General features: G+C 37.0%; 1 protein-coding gene across 1 annotated transcript in view; it reads left to right on the top strand.

The window, feature by feature from the left end:
• Nucleotides 1–12,813, top strand: part of LOC129692203 (contactin-6-like) — a 344,240-nt gene that overhangs the window by 283,466 nt on the left and 47,961 nt on the right. The window contains exon 12 of the mRNA XM_055628432.1: nt 9,718–9,845. Within this exon, the coding sequence (XP_055484407.1) occupies nt 9,718–9,845 (128 nt within the window). The remainder of the gene's footprint in view (nt 1–9,717; nt 9,846–12,813) is intronic.

Raw genomic sequence — 12,813 nt, 5'->3', positions numbered from 1 at the left:
TTTGTGAGCCGGGTAAAATTTGAGAGATCATCAATGATGTTCTACACTATAGTGATTTAAAAGATTCTGTGGGGTGTAGAGATAGTTCAGCAGTTACAGCAGTAGTAAGCAGCTTACTACTCCCTCAAAAGGCTGGAGTCTGTTCCCAGCGCACATGTTGGTTTCATTACAGTAACTCCAAATCTAGTGGGTTCTGCAGGCACCCATACATGCCCACAAGCAAAAACACCTACAGAATTAACACTAATAAGAAGAAATCTTTTAAAAATATGTTGTAATGGATTGTGTCATAATCTTTACTTTCTTCATGCAAAGAGCACTGTACAGGCTGAACGAATTCTTTTGTTTCTAATATTCAGCTACCATCTATGAAAATATAGAAATCATTCAGCAGTTGAGGGGTAGCTCAGTTGAGAGAGTCACTTGCTTATGGCACATGAAGGCTTGGGTTTGTTCCCTAGCCCTCAATAATCCAGGGGTTATGACAGCCCTATAAGGATGTATTTAGGAAGTGGAGATCAGTTCAAAGTCATTGTCAACTAGATAGAATTGTAATCAGCCAACAAGAGGGACTGACCCATTGATTGAATAAACACTTTATTGATGACTATGACCAATATTTATATCTAAACAAAGTGTTTGCCCAGGATCACTAGCATGTTGAACAAATTAATGATATTAGTAAATAAACATTTGGCCTTTAATGATAAAGATGTATAAACATAATAAAAATACATATTTTAAGATCTTGCTGATCGTACAAATTTATTTAAAGGTACAAATGGAAGTACCATGTGCCTGTAACCATTATTATGTTGGATACACACACACAGTTCACAAACTACACACACCATACACATACTATGCATTCATACCAGACATATATGCCATACATATCAGTGCCTCTGCATCCTACACAAGCCATGAAGTGTGCAGTAACCCCTATACACACGTATCACACATATACCCTATACATGGTACACAAGTACAGACTAAGCACCCATAAACATTACACAAAAATACATAAACCGTTTGGACAGATACTCAACTCCTGCATACAAAACATAATATGATTTGTCATCGCTTGTACATCTTTCTGTGTCTATCAAATCACTTCTAATACATTTATCATTTCGGTACAATGTCAAGGCTTAAAAAGTAATAAAAATGAAGATGATTTACATTAAATATTCCTTACAGATACTACCTTTCACAGGCATTTTTTTACATCCTTTTTTTATTTTTATTTCTATTAATTACAGTTTATTCACTTTGCGTCCCCCCTGTAGCTTCCTCCTTCCTCCCCTCCCAATCCCATACTTCCTTTCCTAGCTCCACCTATGCCCCTCCCCCAGTTCACTGATAAGGGAGGTCCTCTTCTCCTTCCCTCTGATCCTAGTCTATAAGGTCTCATCAGGAGTGGCTGCATTGTCCTCCTCTGTGGCCCAGCAAGACTGTTCCCCCCTTAGGGGGAGGTGGTTGAAGAGTAGGCCAATCAGTTCATGTTAGAAACAGTCCCTGTTCCCATTACCATGGAACTCACTTGGACACTGAACTGCCATGGGCTACATCTATGCAATTTTGATCTGGAGATTAATCCTTGAACATTTTGTAGACTTGACTGTTTTTAATCACTCACCTGTCTCTTTTTTTAAAACAACAACACTGATAAACATTAATAAAATGATTTAAAAGTATATCGATGGCGGTATTGGTACCCCAACCTCTGCTCTATATAAAGTTTACATGGAAATCAAGAAAGTATAAAAACAAATGCTCCATTGTTGCCTCTCTCAAGAGAGTAATCCATGATTACATGCAGAACAATGCAAATACATGTTATTGTGTTCTCTTCCATATGTAACCTATCTCAATGAAAAAAAAATTAACTTTTTTACTAGATTTGGAGGGCAAATGATTTCTTTCAAATGAAAACGAAGACTTGCACTAGGTCTGTGGGTAAGTTAATTAATGACACACGCCACATCTCAGTTTACTGAGTAAGAGCATACTGTGAACTATACTGCTTAATGGCAGCATGGACTAAGGATAGCTGTATTTCATGGGGTGATTACAAAGGAAATAGAGGTGAGTCCTTTGCTCATGAAAGGATGGCTGAGTAGTGAGGATGGAGTTAGTGCAAGATCGAATATTATCACCCTTTCCAGCATTAGAGACATGTAGACTTCCAATCACATCCATCATCTCTGGAAAGTCTGTAGAGCAAAACCACTTGGCATCTGTATAAAAAAGAAAGGAAGGAAGGAAGAAAGAAAGAAAGAAAGAAAGAAAGAAAGAAAGAAAGAAAGAAAGAAAGAAAGAAAGAAAGAAAAAAGATGACTAGCTCTTTGACCTCTCCCCACCCCCAAGGGAAGAACAGCCTTGATAGTCCACAGAGAAGGACATTGCAGCCAGTCCTGAAGAGACCTGATAAGCTAGGGTCATATGGAAGGGGAGAAGGACCTCCCCTATCAGTGGACTTGAAAAGGGGCAGGAAGAGTGGGATTGGGAGGGAATAAGGGTAGGGGCTAGGCTGGGGATACAAAGTAAATAACCTGTGATTAACATAAAAAATAAAAATTATTAAAAAAAAAAGAAAGAACAGAAAACTCACTTTCTTTACCTCCTTTATGATGCTGAGATTATATTATATGGATCTATGACAGTCAGAGGAGATTAGAGAACATGAGAAAGTCTAAAAGGCTTCTTAAACAGTGAGGATTAAGGATGGATAGGTTTAGACAAGTAGGTTGTCGCACAAAATTGTGGCATATGTAGGGAGGAGATTTTTATCTGGCTAATCTGAGAAAATAGGATTTCATCAGCTACTCTGAAGAAAATAAAAGCTAAAATACTTTTTGTAAATTATGAATATATACTTCCCCTAGGGGACTTTCAAGACGTTTTACTTTGTATGAAGATGTGTGTGTGTCTATTTTTATATTGATTTATGTTCCACATATATGTAGATTTTTCTTAGATTTTAAAACAATGGAAGAGAGGTAAATAAAATATTCACTCATAAAAGTTCCTGAACTTTCTAGCATATCTCTCTTTGTGTTTAAATACTAGCTAAGCTACGGAGTGTACTGTGCCATGAAAATGACATGCATCATTCATTCAGTGTGCCCAGGCCTGTTTCAGTCCTGTCTTTGAGACAGCATTGCAATTTAACAAGATCCCTCTTTCAGTTTTTTTTTCACATTTTACTGCATGGATGATCCCATGAGAATATAAACTGGGTTCTAATTAAAGAATTAAATAATTAAATCTGAAATTTAAGCCTGGCTAGAAGTGCCTGATAGTCCCTCTGTTATATTGTCATCAGTGTCATTTAAAGTTATTGATATGAAGACTGGGGAAAGATAACCTTTATTTCTATTTACCCATGTGTGCCTTACTATTTACTTTTCAGTCAATCAGCATGCCAGTCATTTTGGTAGGTTATTAAGTGGTGATTTCTTAAAAGGGAGGTTATTAATTGACAATGTGTTTAGCATAGAAATTACACCATACCTTAACTATAATGATCAGGTGAAAATGAGCATTGAAATGCAATATCAATATTTGATATAAATGGGTTCTAAGGAGATATTTTACTTTGAGTCTGAATTGTGAAGAATAAAAATTTACACAGACTTTTCTGCCTCTCATCTAACTCATTTCATTCCAATCTATTTTACATTTTCCAGATATCAGTAAAATTAGACAGTCAATTAAAATTTCATGGTCTACAGTATTATCTTCAGACAGACCAGAAGCAATACTCTAGTTAATAATCTCACTATAAAAATAGCAATATTGCTCTAGTTTCAGCAATAAGAAAGTATAATTGCTCAATGTCCTAATTTCCATTATTTTAAGAAATTTAGCTATTGCCAATATTCTGTGTCCTTACATGTTGATAGGCTATCACAAAAAAAAGCAACAGCAACAACATCAGCACAAGTCTCATTTTTACCCCAGGTTAGAGTCTATGTGTGGGAGTTTTTTTTTTTTTTCTATGTAAGTGCACTGAATATTTGTTACATGTTAACAAATTATAGTTATAAAATAGATGTAAATGTTATTCTATATTTGTAGTTTTTCCTGTAGATAGATACCACATTCAGCTTAAGAAAACAAATATTACACAGCCCTGAAAATTTGATGCCCATGTTCCAGATAAAGAAACCCTAAGTGGTTATTTTTCGAGCTATTTACAATTGCTGTGCTGTTTACGATAGCCCATGGAATAGAGACTAAGAGTTGGGAATCAGAGTGATGGGCATTACAGATTTTAATTTATTTGTTTCCTCATATTATTCCTCCATGACACTAAGAAGCATATGCTCAATCACTTGGTAATATCTGACGTCAGCATTAACCTTGTTTGACTTTATGTTTTGTGTAGTTTCTATAAGCCACAGTGAGGCATACCCGATATCATTTGGCTATTTAGCATGGTTTGCTGTACTCAATTTCTACGTTATGCAACAATAATGAAATGAAACAGACAATTTGATGCAGGAAAATATTAACTGTTCCACCTTCTGTCAGTTGATAGCCATGTCACATCTATATATGTAAATGTTGTTCAAGTCACCTTCATACAGAACATTTGAAATATAAATGGCATAATGTACAATGCACTCATTGATAATAAACATTCAGTCCTAATAAATGGTAGGAAATGTTTCTACTTAATAGTGTGAAGGGCTGAATATCCCAATTAATATACTTGAGAATAAAGACAGGGGAAAGACTGTTTTCGTGAAACATAGAGAAAAAAATCAAGTGTCAAACTTGTTGACACCAAAACAAAAGACAGCCCAGGAACAGATAAATATAGATGAGCTAAGACAGAAACCAAGCTGCTGGAACCAAAATAGACAAATTTTTAAGACAGTGAGTGCCAGCCACAACCAAAAGCTACGTTGATATCGATATCGTAGTTTTAATCATGGCACAAAGCAGAAGACCAAATAGTAAGGTAAGCATTGAACTGAACAATAATGGAAGGAATAACCAGCATTTAATGAATTTAATTTTCGTAACAACTCTATTAAATGGCAAAACACAGACAAATATCATGAAGAGGAGAGTAAGCATTGTAACTCGCTGCTAGAATCATCTCATTGGCATTACACTCCTTTCAACCCCCAGCATCCTGTCTTCTAGATCCACCCATGTCAACACACACACACACACACACACACACACACACACATTCAAGTGTCAAGTATGGAAAGATAAATACTGCATTATCTCACTAATGAGTGAATATCATAAAAGTCTGCTATCATAGAGACTAGGTTGAAGAGTAATGATCTAGAGAAAAAAAGTAGGAAAAGGGAAGGTAAGACCTCATTCAGTGAGCATAGCACTGTTCTTTGAGGAGTAGGTTCTGCTGTTTTCTAGCCCAATGTTGAGGGTGAATAAAATCAGCAGTAATGTATTATGTATGTCAAATAATTAGAAGAGATAAATGCAAATATATTTACCATAAAAGAATGATAAAAGTTTAAAGTGGTAGCTATGTTAATTGCCATGAATTTATTAATGTAGTGCATCCATGAAACTAACTACCACATGATCCCGTACAAATATATGAAAACATATGTGTCAAATCAAAAACGTTTACTTTAAACTTTGGGATATAACTTTTAGATGACTGAGTTCAAATTGAGCTGTGATATTTGCTCCTTTTTCTGTTTTTTTTTTTCCTCAAGTAGTTAAGAAATTGTTTGTAAACTTTAAGATAAGATATGAAGTCTGTTAATTAAAAACTTATTGAAGTCTAGCTAGAGTCAGAGACTGTATTAATTTTTTCAAAGTATTAGTGTCATTCAATATGCATGACTGTGACAGGTAATATCAATGTCCTACTACATAAAAAGAGCTGGACATTTAGGTATTAAATAGCTCTGATCATCTAAATATTAAATATAATATAGGATAAACAAACTGTATTCTATAGTCATAAAGAAGCTAAATAACAAGGAGGACCCTAGGAAAGATGCTTAATCCTTATTCAGAAGGGCAAACAGGAAAGACATCAGAAATGGGAAAAGACAGGGAACATGACAGGAGCCTACCACAGATGGCCTCTGAAAGACTACCCAGCATGGGTATCAAAGTAGATGCTGATACACATAGCCAAACTTTGGGCAGAGGGCAGGGAATCTTATGAAAGAAAGGGGAGATAGAAAGACCTGTAGTGGACAGGAGCTCCAAAAGGAGACCAACAGAACCATAAAAACTGAGCCCCGGGGAACCTGCAGAGACTGATACCCAACCACGAACAATGCATGGAGTTTTTTTTTTTTTTCTTTTTGTTTTTTATATTAATTACAGCTTTTTCACTTTGTATCCCAGCTGTAGCCCCTTCCTCATTCCTTCCCAATCCCACCCTCCCTCCCTAGTCTACTCCCATTCTCCTCTCCAAGTCCTCCCCCCTTCTATCTGACCCTAGTTTATCAGATCTTATCAGGCCTGGCTGCATATTTTCATAACAAACAATGTTGAAGCTGCTTCAACATAGATGTCTAGCAAACATTGGATTAATAACCTAAGAAGAAAAATCAGTTTTAACGTTACTCAGTTCTTGATTGCCTATAAATTTCTTTTGAATTGTTGGAAACCTTCCTATAACTCCATGGGTATTCACAGTCATCCAAACTAACTTACATAATCTGTGCTTTATCTTTAAGTCTGAAATTGAAAGGTATATAGTAGACCAAATTATTATTATTATTTTACTTTCTTCTGTTTTTATTTTTTACAGTTTATTTACTTTATATCCTGAATGTAGCCCCTTTCCTCATATCCCCCCAGTTCCCCCTTCCCTCTTTTCCATCCCATCCCCTCCATAGTCCCCTGAAAGGCAGAGTCCCCCTCCCTTACTACCCAATCCTAGAATATCAAGTCTCATCAGGACTACCTAGGACCTCTTTCTCTTGCAAGGTCCCCACCAGGAGGAAGTCATCAAAGCACAGGCCACTGAGTTCCTATAAGAGACAGCCACTGTTCCCCACTAGGGAACCCACATGGAGACTGAACTCCCTTTGCCCTTGAGCAGTCGGTCTAGGTCCTCTCCATGCATGGTCCTTGGTTGATGAATCAGTCCTTGCAGCCCTGCCTGGGCCCAGAATTTTTGGCTTTGTTGGTCTCTTTGTGGAGTTCCTGACCCCTCTGGAGTCCTGCTTCTACCACTACCCCTTCTTCCATAAGACTCCCTGCCCTCTGCCCAAAGGTTGGCTGTGAGTCTGCATCTGCTTTGATTCCCTGCTGGGTAGTCTTTTAGAGGACATCTATTGTAGGCTCCTGTCCTGTTCCCTCTCTTCCACTGATTCAGGTGTCTATCCTGTTTGTTTCTGAATGATAATTAAGCATCCTCCCAAGGGTCCTCTCAGCTGTTAAAGGCTATGCTCACAACCACAGATACTTTCTTCTCTGCAATTTGTATTCCCTTTGCTGACCATTCATTCAAATTATCATTTTTATTATCAGAATGTTCTTCCTGATTTTTGATAGGTAATCAAATTTATATGTATCATGTCTGCACACTGTTCTTTAAATTCTAATGAAGCCTAAATGTAGTGTAGATAGAATACTTCATAATCCTTCATTCATATGTCACAGACAAATCTTCTGATAATCTTTCTTTGCAAATATCCCAAAACAGGTGTAATGAAATATCAACCTTTATGTTTCTATGTAAATGTTGCCAAAATTCTGAGGCAACTATTCTATCAGTACATAGTTTGCCTTTTGCCTAATCTCTAAGTACTGTAGCTTGATTATGGTTGTATGCATTCTTATTTACTTTTCTTGTTGTTGTGTTTGAGGACTGCTTGCTTATTGTTACGTAGTAGCAAAATGATGCGTTTTAATACCATGATTTTTTTATTAGCCAATAGTAACAGATTTTAGGCTGTGGGAAGTTGTTATTCTCTGCTAGAAGTAGTGAATTCACAGCATTGTCTGTTATGCTTTCCTCTTCTCATTAAGTCAGGTAAAGGCTGTGTATTGTATACTAAAATAACTTTGTTACTGTATCAGTGATGTGCTGTTTTTCAATTTATGGTGAGTCTGTATTTATTAGACCAGATGCTTCCAATATCAGAACTATAGTGCACATCTGCTCTGGGAGTATACTGCCATATCATAAATTGCATGGCCTAGACCATTCTAAATCCTTTTCCGCTCACTGACAGGAATTTGGAATTCTTCTTCAGTAGTTAGCCCAGGATCTGACAGTGGTTTCATGTAAATTCTAGTTTGCTGATAGTCTCTGTGGCTCAAATTGGGTAATTAATTATATTAGCTCCATTTTGTGTTACACATATTAAAAACAATGATCTGTTCGTACTTCTACAAATAACATTTTGTTACTTTTAATAGGTATGACATGCATGCAAATAGGCTTGCCCATCTTCCTTTGAAAACTGTAGTCATTAATATTAGTTGATTGCAACTTTCTTTGGTAGAGTCCTGAATACCAATCATTATTATTAAAACAATGTTTTTGAAATATATCAAAGTAACATGGTATGGCATAGAAATGGGAACTTCAATTTGAAAAAAAAAAAAAAGAGGTTTATTGGTTTCCTTTTTTTCTTTAACTCGTGGAGAAGGGGGATGAAGGGAGGGACTGGGAGGGGAAGAGGGAGGGAGTTACAGGGGGGATACAAAGTGAATAACCTCTGACATAAACTGATTGGCCTGCTCTTTGATCACCTTCCCCTGAGGGGGGAGCAGCCTTACCAGGCCACAGAAGAAGACAATGCAGCCATTCCTGATGTGATCTGATAGACTAAGATCAGAAGAAAGGAGAGGAGAACCTCCCCTATCAGTGGACGTGGGGAGGAGCATGCATGCAGAAAGGGGAGGTAGGGTGGGATCTGGAGGGGAGGAGGGAGGGGCTTATGGGGGGATACAAAATGAATAAAGTATAATTAATAATAATAATAATAATAATAATTTTAAAAATAAATAAAAAAAGAAATGCAAAAAAAATTTTGATGAGGTAAGGAAGAACATGCTTGGGTTTTCTCTATTTACATTAGAGTTATGATGTGTGCTTGGAGCATTTCTGGATGTCAGAGAAAACTTGATGTGAACCATTCTGTGAAAGACTATGATGTATTAGCTATTTCACTTTTTTTTTTTTACTATATGGTGTAAGAATATTTAATTCCAGGTGGCACATGACTAATTCATGCTTATACTTTCCTCTGCTACTTTTGTAATGATGTGCTACATAATGAGCACAGCACCATGTAGATGGTCCTCCCAACTGTCTAGCAAAGAAATTCTCATGATTCACACCTTGCTTGGTCATCAAAAATGCAATAAAGGACTTGATTTCTGATTGCACTGATTAAATGTGAAGTTTGGCCTCCATTTTCCAAAATTTGAGTTCAATTTTCAGAGGAGAATTGACCATTTCAAATGTGTGACAAAACACTTCTTATTCATCAGTCATTTGAGTGTTAAGAGCATTGAGTACTCAATTATGTAATTTTTAAGATGCCCTGAAATAAACAGTAATCATTCAAGTGATAACATAATTTATCTGTGTGAACTCAAATCTTATTTGAGTTTTCATTCCAATGTCTAGATTTAAAATGTTTCTAAATAAGGATTTTCATGTATTCATAATTTAACTAATATTTGAAAATATTTATGATTTATTCCTGTCAAATGGCCTTTCATTTTGTATTTTCTTTTTAGGGTATTCTTCTTGGAGGATGGCAGCCTTAAGATATGCAATGTGACCAGGTCTGACGCTGGGTCTTATACATGCGTAGCCACAAATCAGTTTGGCAATGGGAAAAGCAGTGGCAGTCTCATCGTGAAAGGTAATCTGGGGGTCTTGCTGCATATTATAGTCACCGAGGCATATCTTGATGTGTGTTGCTGCGCCAAACTGGTAACATGTTGTATGTGCATTTTTTTTTGTCCAGCAAGTGTTTAAGAGAGCTGCTACTATATTCATTAATGGGGTGTCTGCCTCAAGAATGTAATGCTGTGTATGGTAAAGAAGGATACTTTGACAGCAATGTCAAGGAGTGGTTTTGCAGGGAGAAGACCTGCTGTGCAATGTTGTAATTCCCCACAACCTTAGTTTTTGGGTCCATGGATGTTTTGGTAAAGTTTCCAGGTAGACTCTTTCCTGGATAAGTGTCTCTCAGATGCTCTTGTTTGCATGAACATAATCCATGTGCATTAGTTAGTTTTCCATTGCTTTAATAAAACAGCATGATCACAGTAACTTAGAAAAAAAGGTGTGTTTTCATGTTTCCAGAGAGATAGGAGTCCAACAGCATCATAGCAGGGAGCATGCTAACAGATGGGAAGGCATGATGTGGGACAGTGGCTGAGAGTTCCCACCCCAGAGAGGACATTGGGATTATTTTAAGCCTTGTGTAACCTCACAGCCCACCCATTACCTGTGACAAACCTCATCCAACATGGCCATACCTCCTAATCCTTTCCAAAGAGTTTTGCCATCTAAGGACCAAGTTTTAAATATATAAACCAATAGGGATCATTATCATTCAAGCCACAACACTATATATCTGACTCAGTCTAGTACGAAACCTGTTCATTTGTTTAAATAACACTTGGTGAACAACTAAGGAAAGATAGAGTTTTGTGAACCCACGTTAATAAGCAGCTTTTTTTTCAAAGAAAAAACATTAAAGTCACATTTGTGAGTCATATGATATGTCCCTCCTAGCAAATAAGTAGGCTCACATAATTTGGGAAGGTAAAACTGCATATTCCACTGTTAAATCTTTTAAGCTGATATCAACTCAAATGTACCTACATTTATCACCAAGGGACATAATTAGTATCAGGATTGTATATTCTCTACTTCTGCTGCTTTGTTATATTCAATCTTAGCTTATGAAAATGGTAGGTTTACTGGAAGTCATGTCTCTCCTATCATTTCTTGCCTCCTGGATGATAAAGCTGACTGTCCCAGTAAAGCAGTGTGTTCAGTTAATTAAGCCCAAAAGATTCAACTTTGCAATTTTGTTTTCCCATATAATCTGTTTAAAGAATAAATATATTCAAGAAAACCAGTTAATAACTAACTTCAACCATCATTTAAAATAACTCATGGAAAATAAATACTTGCCTTTATCCCTGGAAGATATTTCTGCCAACTTGTCTCAAGTGTGTGACATAATGTTGACAATTCTCTGAGACACTCTGGAAAAAAAATGTAACTAATAAGAATTGATGTGTCAAAAATCCCACCAGTGTGGAACATTTTGCAAAAACAAACAAAAAGAAATCACCTTTCTTAAGATTGTACTGTCATCAGTTTCTAAGACAGAGATGGACGGCTTGCTTCAAGACATGTGCCATGGTTTTGGTGAATATCAGGTTATTTCTGCAGCAAAATGTTCAACGTTTATATACAGAAAATTGCTTTATATTTGAGGGGAAAAATATGTCCTGGAAGGAAAAATAATAATTTTGTTGCGTAATTTTTAATTAAGACAGTGTTGAGAGTACATTTTTTTGTTGAGCCATAGTAAATGAGCAATAAAGTACAGTGGAGAATGTTCTTACATTCTAGTTGAGTGTCAGAGGTACAGTGAAACCCATTGGTATACAGATAGGAAGTAGGAAGGGTAGATGTCAGCAGTAGTAATGTATTCCACAAGGACCAGTTTATGTGGAATATTGAGGAATTAAACTACACGCAAAAATTCCATGGCTGAGCTAATGAGTTTCCTGGTAAAATAACTCATGCCATTCTACTCCAAAGGCTAAGGAAAAAAAAAATTAACCTAGAACCCTGACAATGCAGCCACTTCTGATGAGAACTGATAGACTAAGATCAGAAAGAAGGAAAGGAGGACGTCCCCTATCAGTGGACTTGGGTAGGGGCATGCATGCAGAAAGGGGGTGAGGGGGGACAGGGAGGGAAGGAGAGAGGGGCTTATGGGGGGATACAAAATAAATAAAGTGTAATTAATAAAAGTTAAATAAAAAAAATTATTGCATAGATAGAACTGAATGAACAGTTTTTTTTCTTTTCTTTTTTTTTAATTTTATTTTTCTTTTTAGTTATATTTTGTTAACTCTGTGTCCCAGCTGTATCCCGCTCCCTCATTCTCTCCCAAACCCCACACTCCCTCCCTGGTCTCCTCCCTGCCCCTTTCCAAGTCCACTGATAGGGAAGGACCTCCTCCCCTTTCATTTGACCCTGTTTTATCAGGTATCTTCAGGGCTGGCTGCAAAGTCCTCCTCTGTGGCCTAACAGACTGCTCCTCCCCTGGGGGGGGGGGGGTCAAACAGCCTGCCCTTGAGATCCTGTTAGAAATAGTCCCTGTTCCCCTTACTTTGGAAAACTACTTGGTTACTGAGCTACCACGGGCCACATCCGAGCAGAAGTTCTAGGTTATATCCATAGATGGTCCTTGGTTGAGTGTCAGTCTCAGAAAAGACCCTGTGCCCGGATATATTTGGTCCTTGTAGAGCTCCTATCCTTTCCATATCATACTAACTTCCCTTCTTTCATATGATTCCCTGCACTCTGCCGAGGGTTTGGTTATGAGTCTTAGTGTCTGCTTTGAAACACTGCTAGGTAGAGTCTTTCAGATGCCTTTTGTGGTAGACTCCTGTCATAAGTTCAATGCACATCCCATTTGTCTTTCTAAATGAGGATTAATCACCTTCACCTGTGTCCACTTTCTTGATTATCTTCTTTAGGTGTGTAGATTTCATTATGTTTATCATATCTTGTAGGTCTATATAAGCAAGTATATACCAAGTTTGTCTTTCTCCTTCTGGGATACTTCACTCAGA

The sequence above is a fragment of the Psammomys obesus genome, unplaced genomic scaffold (genome assembly GCF_907164565.1).
Source record: "Psammomys obesus unplaced genomic scaffold, mPsaObe1.curated_primary_1811, whole genome shotgun sequence".
Classification (NCBI taxonomy): domain Eukaryota; kingdom Metazoa; phylum Chordata; class Mammalia; order Rodentia; family Muridae; genus Psammomys; species Psammomys obesus.
The sequence above is the reverse complement of the archived record's forward strand: the minus strand, read 5'-3'. Positions and strand labels throughout refer to the sequence as shown.